Source organism: Equus caballus, chromosome 9, assembly GCF_041296265.1.
Source record: "Equus caballus isolate H_3958 breed thoroughbred chromosome 9, TB-T2T, whole genome shotgun sequence".
Lineage (NCBI taxonomy): Eukaryota > Metazoa > Chordata > Mammalia > Perissodactyla > Equidae > Equus > Equus caballus.
In genome coordinates, this window is record NC_091692.1 from 59952092 (window position 1) to 59973484 (window position 21393).

Here is a 21393-nt window from a genome sequence, read left to right on the forward strand (position 1 = left end):
AATCAAAAAATATCTAGACACAAATGAAAATGAAAACACAACATACCAAAACAATGGGATGCAGCAAAAGCAGTACTAAGCAGAAAATTTTAATACAGGCCTATCTCAACAAAGCAGAAAAATCTCAAACAAACAAGCTTGCACTACATCTAAAAGAACTAGAAAAAGAACAAACAAAGTCCAAAGTGAGTAGAAGGAAGGAAATAATAAAAATCACAGCAGAAACAAATGAAATAGAGACTAAAGGACAACAGAAAGGATCAACAAAACTAAGAACTGATTCTTTGAAGAGATAAACAAAATTGACAAATGCTTAGGCAGACTCACTCAGAAAAAAAGAGAGAGGGCTCAACTAAATAAAACCAGAAATGAAAGGGAAGAAATTACAAAGGATACCAGAGAAATAAAAGGATTATAAGAGAATACTATGAAGAGCTATACGCCAACCTAGAAGATGGATAACCTATCCATCCAACCTTGGATAACCCAGAAGAAATGGATAAATTCTTAGAATCATACAACCTCCCAAAACTGAATCAAGAAGAAATAGAGAATCTGAATAAACCAATCACAAGTAAAGAGATTGAAACAGTAATAAAAATTCTCCCAAAAAACAAAAGTCCAGGACCAGATGGCTTCTCTGGTGAATTCCACCAAACATTCAAAGAAGATTTAATACCTATCCTTTTCAAACTGTTCCAAAAAACTGAAGAGGATGTGATGCTTCCTAACTCATTTTACAAGGCCAACATCACCCTGATAAGAAAACCAGACAAGGACAACACAAAAAAGGAAAATGACAGGCCAATATCATTGATGAACATAGATGCAAAACTCCTCAACAAAATATTAGTAAATCAAATACAACAATACACGAAAAGGCCCATATACCATGATCAAGTGGGATTTATACCAGGGATGCAGGGATGGTTAAGCACCCGCAAATCAATCAATGGGATATACCACATTAACAAAATGAAGAATAAAAAATCACATGATCATCTCAACAGACACAGAGAAAGCATTTAACAAGATTCAACATCCATTTATGATAAAAACTCAATAAAATGAGTACAGAAGGCAAATAGCAAAACATAATAAAGGCCATATATGACAAACCCACAGTCAACATCATACTCAATGGTTAAAAACTGAAAGCTATTCCTCTAAGAACAGGAACAATCCAAGGAACTCCACTCTTGCCACTCTTAGTCAACATAATATTGGAAGACCTAGCCAGAGCAATTAGGCAAGAAGAGGAAATAAAAGAGATCCAAATTGTAAAGCAAGAAGTAAAACTGTCCCTATTTGTGGATGACATGATTCTGCATATAAGAAACCCTAAAGAGTCTACCAAAAATGTATTAGAAATAATGAATACAGTAATGTTGCAAGGTACAAAAACAACATACAAAAATCAGTGGCATTTCTATACACTAAAAATGAACTAACAGAAAGAGAAATCAAGAATACAATCACATTTACAATTGCAACAAAAAGAATAAAATACCTAGGAATAAATTTAACCAACTAGGTGAAAGACTTATAACACTGAAAACTGTAAGACATTATTGAAAAAGACTGAAGAAGACATAAAGAAATGGAAAGATATTCCATGCTCATGGACTGGAAGAACAGACATAATTAAAATGTCCATATTACCTAAAGCAATCTACAGATTCAATGCAATCCCAATCAGAATCCTAATGACATCTTCACAGAAATGGAACAAAGAATCTTAAAATTTACATGGAACAACAAAAGACCCCAAATAGCCAAAGCAATCTTGGGAAAAAAGAACGAAGCTGAAAGTATCACACTCCATGACTTCAAAATATACTTTAAAGCTATCATAATCAAAACAGCATGGTACTGGCAGAAAAACAGACAAACAGATCAATGGAACAGAACTGAGAGCCCAGAAATAGAACCATACATCTATCGACCCCTAATCTTTGACAAAGGAGCCAAGAACACACAATGGGGAAAGGAAAATCTGTTCAATAAACGGTGTTAAGAAAACTGCAGAGCCACATGCAAAAGAATGAACCTAGACCACTATCTTACACCATACACAAAAATTAACTCAAAATGGATTAAATACTTTTAACGTAAGACCTGAAACCATAAAACTCCTACAAGAAAACATAGGTAGTACACTCTGACATTGGTCTTAGCAGCATCTTTTTGAATACCATGTCTACTCAGGCAAGGGAAACAAAAGAAAAAATAAACAAATGGGACTACATCAAACTAAAAAGCTTTCACACGGCAAAGGAAACCATCAACAAAATGAAAACACAACCCACCAAGTGGAGAAAATATTTGCAAATCATATATCTGATAAGGGGTCACTTTCTAAAACATATAGAGAACTCATACAACTCAACAATAAAAAAAACAATCTGATCAAAAAATGGGCAGAGAATATGTACAGACATTTTTCCAAAGAAGATATACAGATGGCCAACAGGCACATGAAAAGATGTTCAACATCACTAATTATTAAGGGAATGCAACTCAAAACTACAATAAGATTTCACCTCACACCCGTCAGAATGGCTATTATTAAAAAGACAAGAAATAACAAGTGTTGGAGAGGATGTGGAGAAAAGGGAACTCTTAGACAGTGCTGGTGGGAATGCAAATTGGTACAGCTACTATGGAAAACAGTATGGAGATTTCTCAAAAAATTAAATATAGAAATACCATATGATCCAGGTACTCCACTTTTGGGTATTTATCCACATAACGTGAAAACACTAACTTGAAAAGATATATACACCCCTACGTTCATTGCAGCATTATTCACCATAACCAAAACTTGGAAGCAACCCAAGTGCCCATCAATAGATGAATATGGATGTGAATGTGAAAGAAGATATGGTGTGTATACACACACACACACACACACACAAATGGAATACTACTCAGCCATAAAAAAAGACAAAATTGTGCCACTTGTGACAACATGGATAGACCTTGAGAGTATTATGCTAAGCAAAATAAGTCAGACAAAGAAAGACAAGCAACACACGATTTCACTAATATGTGGAAGATGAACACATAGATAAGGACAACAGATTGGTGGTTACAAGAGAAGAAGGGGTTGGAGGTTGGCAAAAGGGGTAAAGGGGCACATACGTATGGTGAACACGATGCAATCTATACAGAAGGTGAAAGATAATGATGTACACCTGAAATTCAAACAACGTTATCAACTAACATGACCTCAACAAAATAATAAAAAATAAAATTAAAAAAGATGAGGAAACAGAGACTGGTAACCAGCAAGGGCCAGAATTCAAACACATTCTAACTCTAAAGATCATGTTCTTCTCACTACAGTATTTCTAGAAAAGAAAAAGAAGCATAAGCCATTGGAAGACACGTAATGTTTCCAAATTAGGAAGCTATGCAGAAACAAATTTACAATCTTTTAAAATAAGTGAAAAGTAAGTGATAAAGCAGCTACTTTAACAAAATGAAATTTATCCTAGCCTCTGTTTCTTTGGGCTTTCTGAAGTAATTTTAGTTTGCTACATAAAGTCACCTTTGGGTAGGTGTGTGTGTGTGGAGGGGTGTGTGTGTATATGTGTGTACAGTCCTAATTTATACACATATATGCAGACACATATATACACCTTCCCTTAAAAGCCATGTATATATGTATGTAAATGTTCATACATATGTATATCCCCTCAAAAGCTAATATAGAATTCAGTGCTAGATTATCTATTGTCAATTAAGCAAAATCATCACTCTCTTCTAAGGTTTCCTCGTCATTGCAAAACAGAAGCTGGGAACCACATTTCCCAGAATTTCCTTCCCTGAATGGATCCCAGCTAAAATTGTTTCTCTATCACTGGTGTATCTTCTTCCTTATTCTAATTCTTCTATATTTTTGTTCTTTTTTCATTTGTCAAAGTCAGAAGAGATTTAACTATTTTATTGACCTGTTCAAAGAAGCAGCTTTTGTATGTATTTATCATTTCTAATTTTTTTATTTTCTATTTCATTAAATTTAGCCTTTTCCTTTATGAATTTTCTCTTCTTAGGATCTTTTGGTATGTTTTATTATTTTTTCTAAGTTCTTTAAATATTTAAGCACTAGTTCTTTTTTGGGGGGGGGGTCTTTCTTCTTTAGTAATGTAGGAATTTAAAACTAAATATTTTCCCCTAATGACAGCTTTGCTGGATTCCATAGATATCAGTATGATTTATTCTTCTTTTCATGGTTTTCTCGATAATTTGTAATTTCCTCTTCAATCTACAGGTTCCCTTAGACTATGTTTCCTAATTTCCAGTAAGTGTGGGTTTTATCATACTGTAATTATTTCTAATTTCAGTAACTATAACTGGAAATATGACCTGAAAAATCTTTTTTAAAATTTGTTAGTTTTTTAATCAATGGTCCATGAACATACCAAAAAGAAGGAGGAATGCAAGAATACATATAGTTATATAAGTATAGATATATACTTTACATATATTTTTATATATATTCAAGTTTATTGATTATAGTTAATAACTATATGTCCTTTCTCTTTTTCCTATTATCCTGTCCAGTTCTGAAAAGGAAATATTAAAATCTCTTATATGAATACACATTAGATTCCTCTGTTTCTAACAGCTTTCCTTCACAAATTTAACTGTCATGCTGACTGACGCATATGTTTCATTATAAGTTGTCTTTTATATCATTACCTAATGTCCCTCTTTATTCTTTGTTTGGATTTATCCCCTCTTTATTTATTTGAGTTATTTTAACTTTAAGTAATTTACCTGACAGAAACATTGCCACTTGTGCTTTTTGTTATTTGTATGATTTTTCTCTTTCTTATCTGTTATCTCTAATAGGAAATATCCCTATATTTCTAGTCATTGTATTATATGGGCCTCTTCTAAACAGCATACAGCTAGATTCTGCATTTTAATTGGCTCTACTAGCTTGTCTTTTAATGGGAGAATTGACATTTAGTGAAAAACATATTTCATTTTATTCCTTCCAACTTACGCTTAGCTCATTATTTTATTTTTTTTTTTTTCTGTTTCCTTTTCCTTGTTCTGGCTGATTTAAGCTATTTTAATTCCATTTTATGCCTTTTATTATTTTGGAAGTTCTCCTATACGTTGCCATTTCATTAAATAACCCTATGTTTTCAAAATGAAACAGGTTTCTTTATCATTATTTCTAAATTATGTCAACTATTCCTCTGCCAATATATCCTGTTTTCTTCAGAGACACTCTACTTACATCTATTACTCATTTTTCCCCAAGTCAAATGAGTCTCAATGTCCTGAAAGATGGGCTTATGCTCACTTGCCTAACAAAGTCAAAATCTTCCAAGCTTATTAACAAGAATGCCATACGCAGTAAACTAACAAACTTCTTGGGAATCATTTCACAGCATATTTCTTGCACATATATATATATAAACATGGAAAAAACACTAGCTGTAGCACAATCTAGTCTTTACAGATCCATATAGACTGTTACAGAGTATGTTAATCTTAATTACTACTCCTTTTATTCCTTTGCAGTTTTAGTGAGATATAACTGACATATAACATTGTATTAGATTAAGGTGTACAATCTAATCACTTGAGAGAGATATATATATAGTGTAAAATGATTACCACTATAATTTTTGTTAACATCTATCACCTCACAGAGTGAAAAACTTTTTTTTCTTGTGATGAGAACTTTTAAGATCTACTCTCAACAATTTTCAAGTATATAATACAGTACTGTTAACTACAGTGCTCATGCTGTACATCTCCACAACCTACTTATCTCGTAACTGGAAGTCTGTACCTTTGGACCACCTTCACCCATTTCCCCCACCCCCAACCCCCATCCCTCGCCTTTGGCAACTACCAATTTCTTCTGTTTCTATGAGCTGAGCTTTTTAGATTCCACATGTAACTAAAATTATATAATATTTGTCTTTCTCTGTCTGACTTATTTCACTTAGCATAATGCCCTCAAGGTCCATCCACGTTGGTAGCAAATGACAGGATTTCCTTCTTTTTTAAGACTGAATAATATTCCATTGTGTATTTATACCATATTTCTTTATCCATTCAACTATCAATGGACACTTTTAGATTGTTTCCATGTCTTGGCTGTTGCAAATAATGCTGCAATGAAAGTGGAGCTACAAATACCTCTTCGAGATAGTGATTTCATTTCCTTTGCATATATATACCCGGAAGTGGGAACGCTGTGATCATATGGTGGCTCTATTTTTAATTTTTTGAGGAACCTCCATACTGTTTTCTACACTGGCCGCACCAATTTATATTCCCACCAACACTGCAAAACAGTTCCCACTTCTCCACATTCTCACCAACACTTATCTCTTGTCTTTTTGATGACAGCCATTCTAACTGGTATGAGGCGATATCTTATCATGGTTTTGATTTGCATTTTCCTGATAATTAGTAATGTGGAGCACCTTTTCGTGTACCTGTTAGCCATTTAGATGTCTTTTTTGGAAAAATGTCTATTTGGTTCCTCTGTCCATTTTTTAACACATTTGCTTTTTTGCTATTGAGTCATATGGATTCTTTATATTTTTTGGATATTAACCCCTTCTCAGATATATGATTTGCAAATATTTTCTCCCATTTCACAAGTTGCCCTGTTGATGGTTTCCTTTGCTTTACAGAAGCTTTTCAGTTTTATGCAGTCCCACTTGTTTATTTTTGCTTTTGTTACCTTTGCTTTTGGTGTCAAATCCAAAAAATCATTGCCAAGATCAATGTCAAGGAGCTTACTCCCTCTGTTTTCTTCTAGGAGTTTTATGGTTTCAGGTCTGATGTTCAAGTTTTTAATGCATTTTCAATTATTTTTGTGCATGGTGTAAGATAGGGATCCAGTTTCATTCTTTTACATGTGGCAGTCCAGTTTACCCAACACCATTTATTGAAAAAACTATCCTTTCCCAATTGTATACTCGTGGCTCCTGTATCATAAAGTAATTGACCATATATATGTGGGTTTATTTTGGGGCTCCCTAATCTGTTCCATGGATCTATGTGTCTGTTTTTATGCCAATACCATATTGTTTTGAAGACTATAACTTTGTAATATAGTTTAAAATCAGGAAGTGTGATGTCTCCAGCTTTGTTTTTTTTTCTCCAGATTACTTTGTCTATTCAGGATCTTTTGTAGTTCTATAAAAATTTTACGACTGTTTGTTCTATTTCTGTGAAAAATGCCATTGGAATTTTGATAGGGATTGCAGTGATCTGTAGATTGCTTTCACTAGTATGGACCTTTTAACAATATTAATTCTCCGAATCCATAAATATGGAATCTCTCTCCACTTATTCGTGTCTTCTTCAATTTCTTTCATCAATGTCTCATAGTTTTCAGTGTACAGATCTTGCACTTCCTTGCTTAAATTTATTGCTAGGTATTTTATTCCTTTTGATGCAACTATAAATAGAATTGTTTTCTTAATTTCTCTGTTATTAGTGTATAGAAACATAACTCATCTCTATATATTTATTTTATATCCTGTGACATTACCAAATTTGTTTATTAATTCTGACAGTTTTTTGGCAGAATCTTTGAGGTTTTCTATATATAAAATCATGAAACGGTTTTACTTCTTCTCTTCTCATTTGGATGCTTTTTATTTCTCTTTCTTGCCTAAGTGCTCTAGCTAAGACTTCCAATACCACGTTGAATAAAAGTGACAAGAGTGGGCATCCATGTCTTGCTCCTGATTTAGAGGAAAAGCTTTCAGCTTTTCACTGTTGACTATGACGTTAGCTGTGGGCTTGTCATATATGGCCTTTGTTATGTTGAGGTATGTGTCCTCTATACTATTACTTTTCAATTCAAGCAAATATCCTCTAGTTAAAGATTAATATTAAAATAGTATTTTATAATTGTTCTGTCATTATCTAAAGTCTACTTTCATATTTCTTGTACTTACCCTTCTCCAAGTTTCTCTAACACATCAAAAACTTCTTCAGGCTGCTTAGTCAAACTGTCTTCACTCAGCTTTTTTAGCTTACTGTTCAGAAAAAAACAGAAAGAAAATATTTTCCTTAAGACTTCTTATAATATTTTTTATTTTATTTTTGAAGCAATATATTTAGATGATTCAAAAATCAAAAAAACCCTGTTCTTAATCTCCCCAGAAACACCTCAAAGAATAACCACTTTTATTAGCTTCTTGTGAAACCTTTATACAAATACGAATATGTATTTTCACCTCTCCTCCTTTTTAACATACAAGGTAGCATTTTACATTAACTTTTTTATCCACACTGTTATAAACTTTGCTGTTTTCACTTAACAACACACAACCTATGTTGGAGATCTCTTCATAAATACATAGAAAGCATCCTCATTCTTTTCTTTCATGCATCTACATCCTATTCTATTCTAGAGATGTAGCATCTCTTACTTACCAATCCCTTATTTATGGATAACTAGGTTCCCTTTTGCTATCATAAACAACACAGCAATGAATAAGCTTCTACATAAGTTAATTCACACATGCGCTAGTATATCTATAGGATGAATTCCCAGAAGTGAAACTGTGAGGTCAAGAGAATATACACATACATGTACATATACACACACACACAAATACAGAAGTATATGTATTGATTATAGATATATATACTATACATATACTCATATGTCATAATATAAATTTAATAATGTACTATAATAAAGTCAATATTATAACAACTATATGGTAATTATTAATTTTCTTGATTATATTATGGTATTAAAATATACAAATTTTATCTACTACAATGGAATGTTACATAAATATATATGTACGTCGATACATATTAGCAAATTGCCCTCCAGGTGGCTTGTACCAATTTATTCTCCTACCGGTAATATATGAGAGAGTGTCTTTTCCCACAGTTCCACCAACAGAATATTTAACCAAATATTTACCTTTTGGCCAATATGTTAGGTGAAAACTTGTAATTCAGAGTAGATTTAATTTGCATTTCTCTTACTATGATTGAAATTGAGCATCTTTTAATACAGTTATAAAACTAAGCCACCTATTCACGTTCTTTGCTCATTTTTCTACTTAGTTTTTGGTCTTTTTCTTATCTATATATAAGGGAAATTAGCCTTTGCTTAGGTTGCAAATATTTTCACTTGTATTTTGACTTCACTTATGAGTTTTCAGTTTTATGGTCTATTTGACTGTTTGCCGTACAGAAATGTCTCTTTGTCTTGTTTTGGTTTTGCTTTTTAAAAGATCATCCACATGTATGGCATATGCAGATATCTGGAAACAAGAAGTGAGAGACATTATGCATGGTGTGTTTGACAGACCAAAAACAATTCGTATGAATGAGGCTTCATGTGTGCAAGACCAAAATAATTCAGTGTGAATAAAGTAAAAGTAACCAGGATGTAGAGGTAAGCAGGATCAGGTTAAAAAGAGCCTTGTAAACCATGTTAAGGAGCTCTGTTTCAAAAGATGACTTCCCCTGTAAAGCAGAAGGACATACAGTGAGCAACAGTAGAGCAGGGAAACTACTTAGGAGCTGATTCAAAATATGGATGCACAGAATATAGTACCGGTAGTAAGAATGGAGAGAAGACAAGGTATTCAAGATGTTAAAGAGGCATAATCAACAGGAAGTGGTTTTGACTAAATATGAGTTGATGAGGGAAAAAGAAGAGTTGAGCATGGCTCTTAAGCCTTTCGCTTACGCAAATGAGTAGATGGCAATGCCATTTACTAAGCTAAAGAATACCAGAAAAAAACAATTTGGAGGGGAATATGATGGGTTTAATGCTACTCATCCAAATGCAGATTTCCAGTAAGCAATTGTATAAATGAATCCCAGGAGAGATCTGAGTTGAAAAAACCATTTTTGGTGTCATCAGCATATAGATGGAGCCCGAAGACATGAGAATGGACAAAATCATAAAGAAAATGTCTAAGAAGAAATAAGAGTCAAAGAGAAAACAGATCCCAGGAAAATATCAATATTTAAGAAATGGGGTCATGAAGGATAAGGTAGTAAGTACTTGACCATGTCAAAAGCTATTGAAAGTTCAAACAACTTAAAGATTTCTAAGTGTCCATTACAGAATTTCCACTCTGACAACAAGGAAGCAACAGAACCCAGAATTATCTGTCTATAGTAAACAACTAGAAAATTCAACAAAATATAGGAAACAACTGTCTTCAGACATTAGATATCAGACATTTCAGGACTGAGGTCCCTGAGAAAAGGGAAAGAAATAATGTATGTTCTACTATCACCCAAGCTTTAGATCTAGAGGCTACATCCAGACTGCAGCACAGGGAAAAGAGAACCCCAACAGAGCCCAGCAATTTTGCTGAGTTGAAGAAACAGAGATGAGAGTATGGGGACGTAAGGCAAATAAACTTTGCACTACAGAATACTTGTCAGAAGAGAGCTATATAGAGAAAGAGGTCCAGCAATCTACCTAGGAGTTCCCTTGACTATTTAGCTGAATGTCAATTTATGCATGGTTACAAAAACATTCTACAAAGCCTCAAAAAATCAATTTCCTAAGGGAAAAAATGATCAAGGAGCTGTAAAAAGAACAATTCTCAGAGGTCACACAATGCTGAGAATCTTTCCCACCAACAAAAGTTGGGAGAACTCTCACAATACAAAGGTTATTCAGTAGAAATCCCAGAATGACCTTGTTTTAGAAAGGAGACTACATTACCAAAATACAAAGGCTACTTTAGATTCTCCCAAAAGGAGTTTAAAAACAAGCCTCAAAAACATTGAGCCAATCCACAAGATAACTGCCCACCAGAACAAGTCTCTAATCCCTGAAACAACTAAAAGAGAGTTCAGCACTCGACAATGTAAAATTTACAACGTCATGAATTCAATCAGGGGGCCAGCCCCGTGGCCAAGTGGTTAAGTTCGCGCGCTCTGCTTTGCCAGCCCAGGGTTTCGCCAGTTCGCATCCTGGACGCGGACATGGCACCGCTCATTAGTCCATGTTGAGGTGGCATCCCACATACCACAATTAGAAGGACCCACAACTAAAATATACAACTATATACTTGGGGGATTTGAGGAGAAAAAGCAGGGGAAAAAAAAGAGAATTCAATCAGGGGTCAGCCCCGTGGCCAAGCAGTTAAGTTCATGTGCTCTGCTTTGGCAGCCCAGGTTTTCACAGGTTCAGATCACAGGCGCAGACCTACACAGTGCTCATCAAGCCATGCCGTGGCAGGTGTCCTACATAAAACAGAGGAAGATTGGCATGGATGTTAGCTCAGCAACAGTCTTCCTCAAGCAAAAAGAGGAAGACTGGCAACAGATGATAGCTCAGGGCCAATCTTCCTCACCAAAAAAAAAAAAAAAAATTTGAAACTGTGTTCAAGAAATTAAAGGAAAATACCATGAAAATGACTCAACAATGAGAATCTCAATAGGGAAATAAAACCTAATAAAAATGTAAAATTAGACTTGAAAAATATAATCTTCAATGAAAAATATACTAAAAGAGCTCAAGGCTTATTTGAGATAGATGAAAGAATCAGTAGACTTGAAGATAGCTAAATAAAATTATCTCCCCTATGAAAACAGAAAAAGTGAAGAAAAATCAACAGAGCCTCAGAGCCTGGTGAGACACCAAACATACCAACACACATGTAATGGGAGTCTCAGGAGAAAAGAAAGAATGAGGGGCAGAAAACATTACTTAAAACAATAGTGGCTGACAACTTCCCAAATTTGATTTAAAAAACTTTAATTTACACATCCAAGAAGCTAATGAATGCCAAGTACGATAAAAACAAAAATATCCACATCGAGAAACACTGTACCAAACTGCTAAAAGACAAAAAGAAAGTCTTGAAAGCAAGAGAAAATGACTCATCATGAACAAGAGAACAAGTATATGATTAACAGCTGACTTCTCATCCGAAACCACAGCAGTCAGAAGGTAGTGAAAGGAAACAAAGTGCTGAAAGAACAGTATCATCCAAAAAATTATAAATCCAGCAAATTTATCTTCCAAAAATGAAAGGGGAAATAAGGACCTTCCCAGATAACAAAAATGGAATTTGTTCTAGCAGAGCTTCTCTTCAAGAAATAATAAAAGTACTTCTGTATGAAAAAAAAGATATTTGCATAAACATAAAAGATACATATTTATCTTTAAAAACATAAGATTAAGTCAATAATTCCAATATTGTATTGTTTAAATTATCACATATTTAGGTATAACATATACAAAAATAACAGAACAAAAGAGGGGAAACAAAATGGAGCTATACTGAAACAAATCTGCTATATTTTACCAGAATTAAGTCAACCTGAAGTTGACCATAATAAAGATGCATACTGTAACCCCTAGGGCAACCACTAAAAAAAACTGGGGGAAAAAATTTAGTTAACAAAACTACATTGCTTAATTACATTAAATACATACAGTCAAATCATTCCAATGAAGAGAGAGATTGTGAGACTGGATAAATAAGCAAGACCCAACTACATGCTATCTACAAAAAATTCACGTTAACCATAAAGCCCCAAAGAGGTTAAAAGTAAAAGGATGGAAAAATATATAGCATGTTAAACTAACCAAAACAAAGCTAAAGTGGCTATATTAATATTAGGCAAAGAAGAGTGCAGAAAAATTAATATGACCAGGGATAAAGAGGAATGTTTCACAATGACAAAAGGGTCAACTTAATCAAGAAGATGTAGCAACCCTAAATGTATAAGCAAGCTAAAACATAGTTTATAAAAAACAAAACAAAAACAAAGAATTGAAAGAAGAAAAGGACAAATCCAAAATAAGAGATTTCAATGCTTCTCTCTCAGAACTTGAATAAGTTTACAGAAAATCAGTAAGGATATAAAAGACAATACTATCAACCAATTTAAATTCTCTGTTTACTTCATACCTTCATTTCTAGCATTTCCATTTAGCTTTTTTTTTTAATAACTTCCATCACTCTGATAAATTCTCCTAACAGTTCACAGCTGTTGTCCATCACCAGACACTTTTAACATAGTAATTATTGTAACTTCAAAGTCCCATATGATAGTCCCAACATCTAGATCATCTCCAATTCTGGTTCTGTTGATTATTTTACCTTTTGACAACACATTGTTTTCCTTGCTTTTGGGGGTGTCGTGTTATTCTCACTTGAATCCCAGACACATACACACAGAAACACACATATATAAGCACTGATTTAGAATCATCTAGTCTAAGTGACTCTGGAGAAAAAAAGCCACATATATGATACAGGAGTTGTATTCAAAATATGTAAAAAATTCCTACAACTCAATAACAAAAGGAAAACCTAAAAACAAAAATGACAAAAAGTTTGAGCAGACACTTCACCATAAACATACAAACAAATGGCTAGCAAGCACATGAAAAGATATTCAATACTATAAGTCACCAGAGAAGTGAAAAATATAACTACAATAAAATACCACCACACACTGACAAAAATGGCAAAATTTTTACAATACCAAGTATTAGTAAGGAAGTATAACAAGGGCTTCTCTCATACACTGATGCTGGAAACGAAAAATTAAAGTCACTTTCGAAAACAGGTAAGCAGTTCTTATAAACTTACAGAAACACTTATACAACCAAGCAATTCCACTCCTAGGTATTTACCCAATAAAAAACATATGTCCACCAGACTTGTACACAAATATTCACAGCAGTCTTATTAAAACAACCAAAATCTGAAAAAAATCCAATGTCTAGCAACTGCTGGATGAATAAACAAACTATGGTAAATACATACTATGAACTACTACTTAGCAATAAGACATAACAAACTACTAATACATTCAAACTACTGAACAACTCTCAAAATCATCATTGTTGAGCCAAAAAGAGCCAAACCAAAAGAGTACACTTTATTGTATCTAAATTACATCTCAGCAATATTAATTTACCAAAAAAGCATCTAAACATAGTGGTAAGGAAATTATTGGTGATTATACAAAGAGCAATTTAGTGGACCAGTAGAGGCAGAAACCAGACTGCAATGGTTTGATACAATGGGGTAGTGAAGAAGTAGACACACTAATTATGGATCATCCTATTCTCGAAGTTTCTGGAAAGGATAAATGATTGGAGACATGAGGTTGAAAAAGATGATAAAGCCAAACAAACAAAAAACCATCAGAAACCTGAATAAGTGTAAACGCTGTTTGGAATGAATCAGTAAAATAAGGAAACACTTAAAATTCCAGACACAAGAAGAGATAACTACTAAAGAACGTCCCTGAAAAGGCTGGTAGGAATGAGATCCAAAGCACAACGGATGGGAGTGCCTTAACCTCGGAGGACTGGGGACACTTCTCCTATTTTGTTTTTTTTATTTTTCATATTTTTGCTAAGGAAGATTCCCCCTGAGCTAACAGCTAATGTCTGTTGCCAATCTTCCTCTTTTTTTTTTTTTTTTTTTTTTGGCTTGAGGAAGATTAGCCCTGAGCTAACATCCATGCCACTATTCCTCCACTTCATATGTGGGCTGCCACCTCAGCATGGCTGACTGAGTAGCATAGGTCCAGGCCCAGGATCCAAACCCAGGAACCCAGGCCACCAAAGCAGATGGTGCAAAACTTAACCACTACACCACAGGGCCAGTCCCACTTCTTCTATTTTAACAGGAAGGAAGGATGAGCAGAGTTACAGATAAGACAGAAGGCTGATGGTAGAAAGCTGGGGGAGTTCCCATATACGGACTTTGATTTGCTTTGTTAAGTAAGAGGGATGTTCATCTGCCATGAGTAACGAACCTAAAATCTGAGATTTGAAGAGTAATGATTATATTTGAAATAACCAGAATGGAGGACAAAAACAAAACAAAACTCATGAAGTTTAACAGGATTACTAACTACCACTACAGGCCTTCTTGAGTGTCTTGAGGTTAGAGACCATGAATTTAAAATGGCAATCTTTGACGTTTTGTATTTTCTTCAGCAAGGCTCAGAAGTCCTAAGGTAGGCAAAGAGAAGAGAGACAGCAGAATTTGGCATTTTGCCAGGCAGATGCCACAGATGAATAAGACGACAAAAGAGTTAAAGACACTGGCAAAAGAGTGGCCGAAGGTTTGGACCAGGTAAGAAAGAAATTAAAAAAGGAAGGAGGACTAATAAGCAGTGGGAAAGAGTGAAGTAGAAAGATACTGTGGTAAAAACAGAGATTGCACTGGTGGTTACCAGAGGGGAAGGCCAGAGGGAGGAAGGTGAAATGGGTGACTAGGCACATGTGTGGGGTCGTGGATTGTAATTAGTCTTTGGGTGGTGCACATGTTGTAATCTACACAGAAATCAAAATATATAATGATGTACACCTGAAATTTACAATGTTACTGCAATAAAAAAAATAAAATAAAATAGAAAAATACTGTGTGAGGTTGGTGTCAAGATGGCAGCATAGTCAAACTCTGAACTGCCCTCCTCCCACGGACACAACCAATTTACAACTATTCTCGGAACGATTACCCCTGAGAGAAAACCTAAAACGGGATAAAAAGAACCCCCGCAACAAGGGACAGCGCTGATTGAGGTGGAAAAGGCAGAAATTCCATTCTGGGGAGAAATGAGCCACCCTCATGAGTCACAGAGCTTCAGGGCCAGCAGGGAGCAACCCTAAGGTACACAGCCTTCCCTGGAGGGGCAGGGGATCTGAGCAGGGGAGCGTTACTGCTATAAGCATCCTTCTGACTCAGCACAGCTGAGACGAGTTTCATAATATTGGGCTTTGCTGGGTATTAACTACAATGGGGAATACACTTAGAAAAGCTATCGGACATAAGCAGGAAAAAGCCAGCTGCTAAACAGCCCACACACAAATTCACCCATTTCAGAAGCAACTTGAAATCACCAGAAAGAAAGGTGCACAGCCTTTTCTTGGGAGAGACTCGCCTGATAAGCTCTAGGCACATCTCAGTGAGAGGTGAGACCTCTCCAGGGACAGAGACAAGGCTGGCAGCCATTACTGTGACCTAATCCAGCTGTGTGGACACAGACGCAGAAGATGCCATTGGAATTCTTCCCAGTCCTGTTAGCCCAGGGTCTGTACTGCCCACTAGAGCATGAATTTAATCCAGCTCAGCCAGGGCAGACAGCCCACCCTAGGGATTGGCCCAACCAAGCAGGAAGCCTCTGGGAAACTTGTGGGCCTGCAGAGACTGGCTGGCTCGATCCTCTGCAGACAGGCAAGTGGGCGCCCCTCTGCAGGGAGGGCATGCACGAGGAACAGGTGAAGTGTGTGGGGCATTGGTGGAATGTGACACTACATTGGGGTAACTGGGTCTCCTGCAGGGGGTCAGGAAGTGCACACGGAATAGGACTGTGTTGACAGTGTGTGTGCACCTGTGGGCTGTGGGGCTTGTCAAATGCAGAAGACTTGTGCTTCCCAAACAGTCACAGGAGGGATCAACCCCACCTTGCAAAGCCTGAAACAAATGGGTGCTCCTGTGCCTGAGGGCAGCCCCACTCAGCTGCAATCCTGAGAGACCTGACAACAGCCTTGCACGCCAGAGGCCTACAGCAATTGTAAGCCCCTGAACCTAGAAACAAACCAGGCTGGGGCCTACTCACTTAACAGAAAAACAACAGGAATGTGCTAGAAGACCTTGCAACCAACTGTGCTGGGGCTTGCCATGCCCAATAAAGTGACTGAAGGGTCCGTGGTGGCCACACAGCTGAGAATTACAATCAGCTGGCTAGGGGTACAGCCTAGACTCCCTGGGCACCTGCAGCAAGAATAACCATGCCACAACAGAAGGACACATGTAGCCCACACAGGGGCCACTCCTGGAACATTTGGAACTGGTGACCAGAGGGAAACACACTGCTGGGCCTCATAAGGCATCTCTTACACAAGGCCACCTCTCCGAGACCAGAAAATATAGCTCACCCACCTAATAAAAAGACATAAGCACAGAAAATCAAGCAAAATAAGGAGGCAAAGAAATATGTTCCAAGCAAGGGAACAGGACAAAACTCAAAAAAAAGAACCAACTGAAACAGAAAGAAACAATCTAACTGACGAAGTGTTAGAACAAAAAGTCATAAGGATGCTCACTGATCTTGGGAGAAGAATGGATGAACTCAGTAAGAATGTCAACAAAGAACTGGAAAATACAAAAAAGAACCAATTGGAATAAAGAATATAAGAGTGGAAATGAAAAATTCACTAGAGGACTCAATAGCAGCGTAGATAATACAGAAGAACAGATCAGCAAGCTGGACGGAAGACTAGAGGAAATCACCCAAGCAGAATAGATAAAAGAAAAAAGAGTAAAAAAGAACAAGAACAGTAAAAGGGACCTCTAGGACAAGATCAGGCACACTAACATTCATATTATAGGTGTCACAGGAGGAGAAATTTGAAGAAATAATAGCTGAAAATTTTCCTAATCTAAGAAAGGAAACAGACATCCAGGCATAGGAAGCACAGACAGCACCAAAGAAGATAAACCCAAACAGGCCAACACCAAGACACATTATTATTGAAAAGTCAAATATTAAAGATAAAGAGAGAATCTTAAAATCTGCAAGAGAACAGCAGTAAGTTGTATACAAAGGAAATCCAATAAGGCTGTCAGCTGACTTCTCAGCAGAAAAGTTACACATTAGAAGGGAGGGGCACAATATATTTAAAGTATTGAAAGGAAAAAACCTACAACCAAGTATACTCCACCCCCAGCAAGATTATCCTTCAGAATGGGAAGACAGATAAAGACTTTCCCAGAAGAGCAAAAATTAAAGAAGTTTATCACCAAGAAACCAGTTTTACAAGAAATGTTAAAGGGATTTATTTAAGTGAGAAAGAGAAGACCACAAATAGGAATGAGAAATTTTTTTTTTTTTTAAAAAGGCAATAAAATCACTAGTAAAGGCCAAAACACATTAAATGAAGCAGACCAACCACCTCTGGAGATACTATGAAGGTCAAAGACAAAAGTACTAAAAATACCTATCTCAACGATTAGAGGATAACGGATAGACACATAAACACACGCAAGGAGGTTAGATATGATATCAAAACATAAAATGTGAGAGGAGGAGAGTAAAAGAATAGAGCTTTTAGAAAGACGTCAAGCTAAAGAGACCATCAACTCAATATAGATTGCTACTAATGTAGGTTATTATATATAAACCTCTTGGAAATCACAAACCAAAAACCTATAATAAATACACAAACAATTGAGAGAAAGGAACCCAAAAGTTAAACTTAAGGAAGCCATCAAACCACAAAGGAAGAGAGCAAGAGATGAAGAAAGGAACAGAGAAGAACTACTAAAACACCCAGAAAAAAAGTAACAAAATGGCAATAGGTACATAGCTATCAATAGCTACTTTAAATGTCAATGGACTAAATCCTCCAATCAAAAGGCATTGGATAAAAACACAAAACCAATATATATGCTGCATACAAGAGACACACTTCAGACCTAAAGACACTCACAAACTGGAAGTCAAGGGATGGGAAAAGATACTCCATGCAAATGGCAATGAGAAGAAAGCTGGGGTAGCAACACTTATATCAAACAAAGTAGACTTTAAATAGAAACTGTAACAAGAGACAAAAAAGGGCACTATGTAACGATAAAGGGAACAATCCATCAAGAGGATATAACACTTGTGAATATCTATGCACCCAACATGAGAGCACGGAAATATATAAAGCAATTACTAACAAACATAAAAGGAGAAGTAGACAAAAACACAATAATAAGAGGGGAATTTAACACTCCACTTATAACAATGGATAGATCATCCCAACAGAAGAACAATAAGGAAACACTGGCCTCCAACGATACATTAGACGAGATGGATTTAATAGACATATACAGAACATTCCATCCAAAGACCAGAGAATACACATTCTTTTCAAAAGCCCACAGAACATTCTCCAGGATTGATCACATGCTAGGCCACAAAACAAGTCTTAATAAACTTAAGAAGATCAAAATAATACCAACCATCTTTTCTAACCAAAGGTATGAAGCTAGAAATCAACTACAACAATAAAATCAGAAGAACAACAAATACGTAGAGATTAAACAAAATGCTACCGAACAGCAACTGGGTCAATGAAGAAATCAAAGGTGAAATCAGAAAAGACCTGGAGATGAAAATACGACATATCAAAATCTATGGGATACAGCAAAAATGGTTGTAAGAGGGACATTGATAGCAATACAGGCCTACCTCAACAAACAAGAAAAATCCTAAACAATCAAACGGCACCTAACGGAACTGGAAAAAGAAGAACAAACAAAGCCCCAAATCAGTAGAAGTAATGAAATAATAAAAATCAGAGCAGAAATAAATGAAATAGAAACAAAAATGTAATAGAAAAAATCAATGAAATCAAGAGCTGGTTCTTTGAAAAGATAAACAAAATTGACAAACCTTTAGCTAGACTCACCAAGACAAAAAGAGAGAAGACTCAAATAAGCAAATCAGAATTGAAAGAGGAGAAACTACAACAGACCCCTCAGAAACACAAGAGATTGTAAGAGAATACTATGAAAAGCTATACACCAACACACAGGATAATCTAGAAGAAAAGGACAAATTCATAGAATCATACTACCTGCCAAAACCAAATCAGGAAGAAACAGACAATTTGAATAGACCAACCACCAGTAAGGAGATCAAGACAGTAATCAAAAACCTCCCCAAAAATATAAGTCCAGGAAGAGACGGCTCCCCTGGTGAATTCCACCAAACATTCAAAGAAGACAATACCTATCCTCAAACTCTTCCAAAAAATTGAAGATGAGGGGAAGCTTCCTAACTCATTCTACAAAGTCAGCGTTACCCTGATACCAAAAGCAGACAGAGACAACAAAAAAAAGAAAACTACAGGCCAATATCACTGATGAACATTGATGCAAAAATCCTCAACAACATATTAGCAAATCGAATACTACACTACATTAAAAAGATCATACACCATGATCAAGTGGGATTTATTCCAGGGATGGTTCAACATCTGTAAATCAATCAACTCATGATATACCACATTAACAAGATGAAGAATAAAAATCACATAATCATCTCAATAGATGCAGAGAAAGCATTTGACAAGATACAGCACTCACTTATGATAAAAACTCTGAATAAAATAGATATAGGAGGAAAGTACTTCAACATGATAAGGCCATATATGACAAACCCACAGCTAACATTTTCAATGGAGAAAAACTAAAAGCTATCCCTCTAAGAACAGGAACCAGACAAGGATGCCCACTGTCACCACTCTTATTTAACATAGTATTGGAAGTCCTAGGTAGAGCTACCATGCAAGAAAAAGAAATAAAAGGGATCCAAATTAGGAAGGAAAAACTGAAATGGTCACTATTTGCAAATGACATGACTTTATATATAGAAAACTCTAAAGAATCCACCAAGAAACTTGAAATAAGAAATGAATACAGTAAAGTTTAGGATACAAAAGCAACATACAAGAATCAGTTGCATTTCTGTACACTAATAACAAAGTAGCAGAAAGAAAAATTAAGAATACAATCCCATTTACAATTGCAACAAAAAGAGTAAAATACCTAGGAATAAACTTAACCAAAGAGGTGAAAGATCCATACACTGAAAACTATAAAACATTGTTGAGAGAAACTGAAGAAGACACAAAGAAATGGAAAGAATTCCGTGCTCTTGGATTGGCAAGATTAACATTGTTAAAATGTCCGTACTTCCTAAAGCAATCTATAGATTCAATGCCATCCCTATCAAAGTGCCAACAACATTTTTCACAGAAATACAACAAAGGATCCTAAAATTTATATGGAACAACAAAAGACCCCAAATAGCCAAGGAAATCCTGAGAAAAAAGATCAAAGCTGGAGGCATCACATTCCCTGATTTCAAAATATACTACAAAGCTATAGTAACCAAAACAGGATGGTACTGGCACAAAAACAGACACACAGATCAATGGAACAGAATCGAGAGCCTAGAAATAAACCCTAACATCTATGGACAGCTAATTTTCAACAAGGGAGCCAAGAACACACAATGGAGAAAGGAAGGTCTCTTCAATAAATAGTGTTAGCAAAACTGGACAGCCACATGCCTATGAATGAAAGTAGACCATTTTCTTACACCACACACAAAAATTAATTCAAAATGGACTAAACACTTGAATGTAAGACCTGAAACCATGAAACCTCTAGAAGAAAACACAGGCAGTACGTTCTTCAACATCGGTCTTAGCAGCATATTTTCAAGTATCATGTCTGACCCGGCAAGCGAAACAACAGAAAAAATTAACAAATAGGACTACATCAAACTAAAAAGCTTCTGCACAGCAAAGGAAACCATCAACAAGATGAAAAGACAACCTAAGAATTGGGAAAAAATATTTGTAAACCA

General features: G+C 35.6%; 1 protein-coding gene across 4 annotated transcripts in view; it reads right to left on the reverse strand.

The window, feature by feature from the left end:
- The window catches only part of STK3 (serine/threonine kinase 3), a 264139-nt gene that overhangs the window by 219193 nt on the left and 23553 nt on the right, over positions 1 to 21393 (reverse strand). For all 4 annotated transcript variants that reach the window (XM_023648755.2, XM_070222385.1, XM_070222387.1 and 1 more), the window contains exon 2: positions 7953 to 8033. In XM_023648755.2, coding sequence (XP_023504523.1) covers positions 7953 to 8033 — 81 coding nt within the window. The remainder of the gene's footprint in view (positions 1 to 7952; positions 8034 to 21393) is intronic.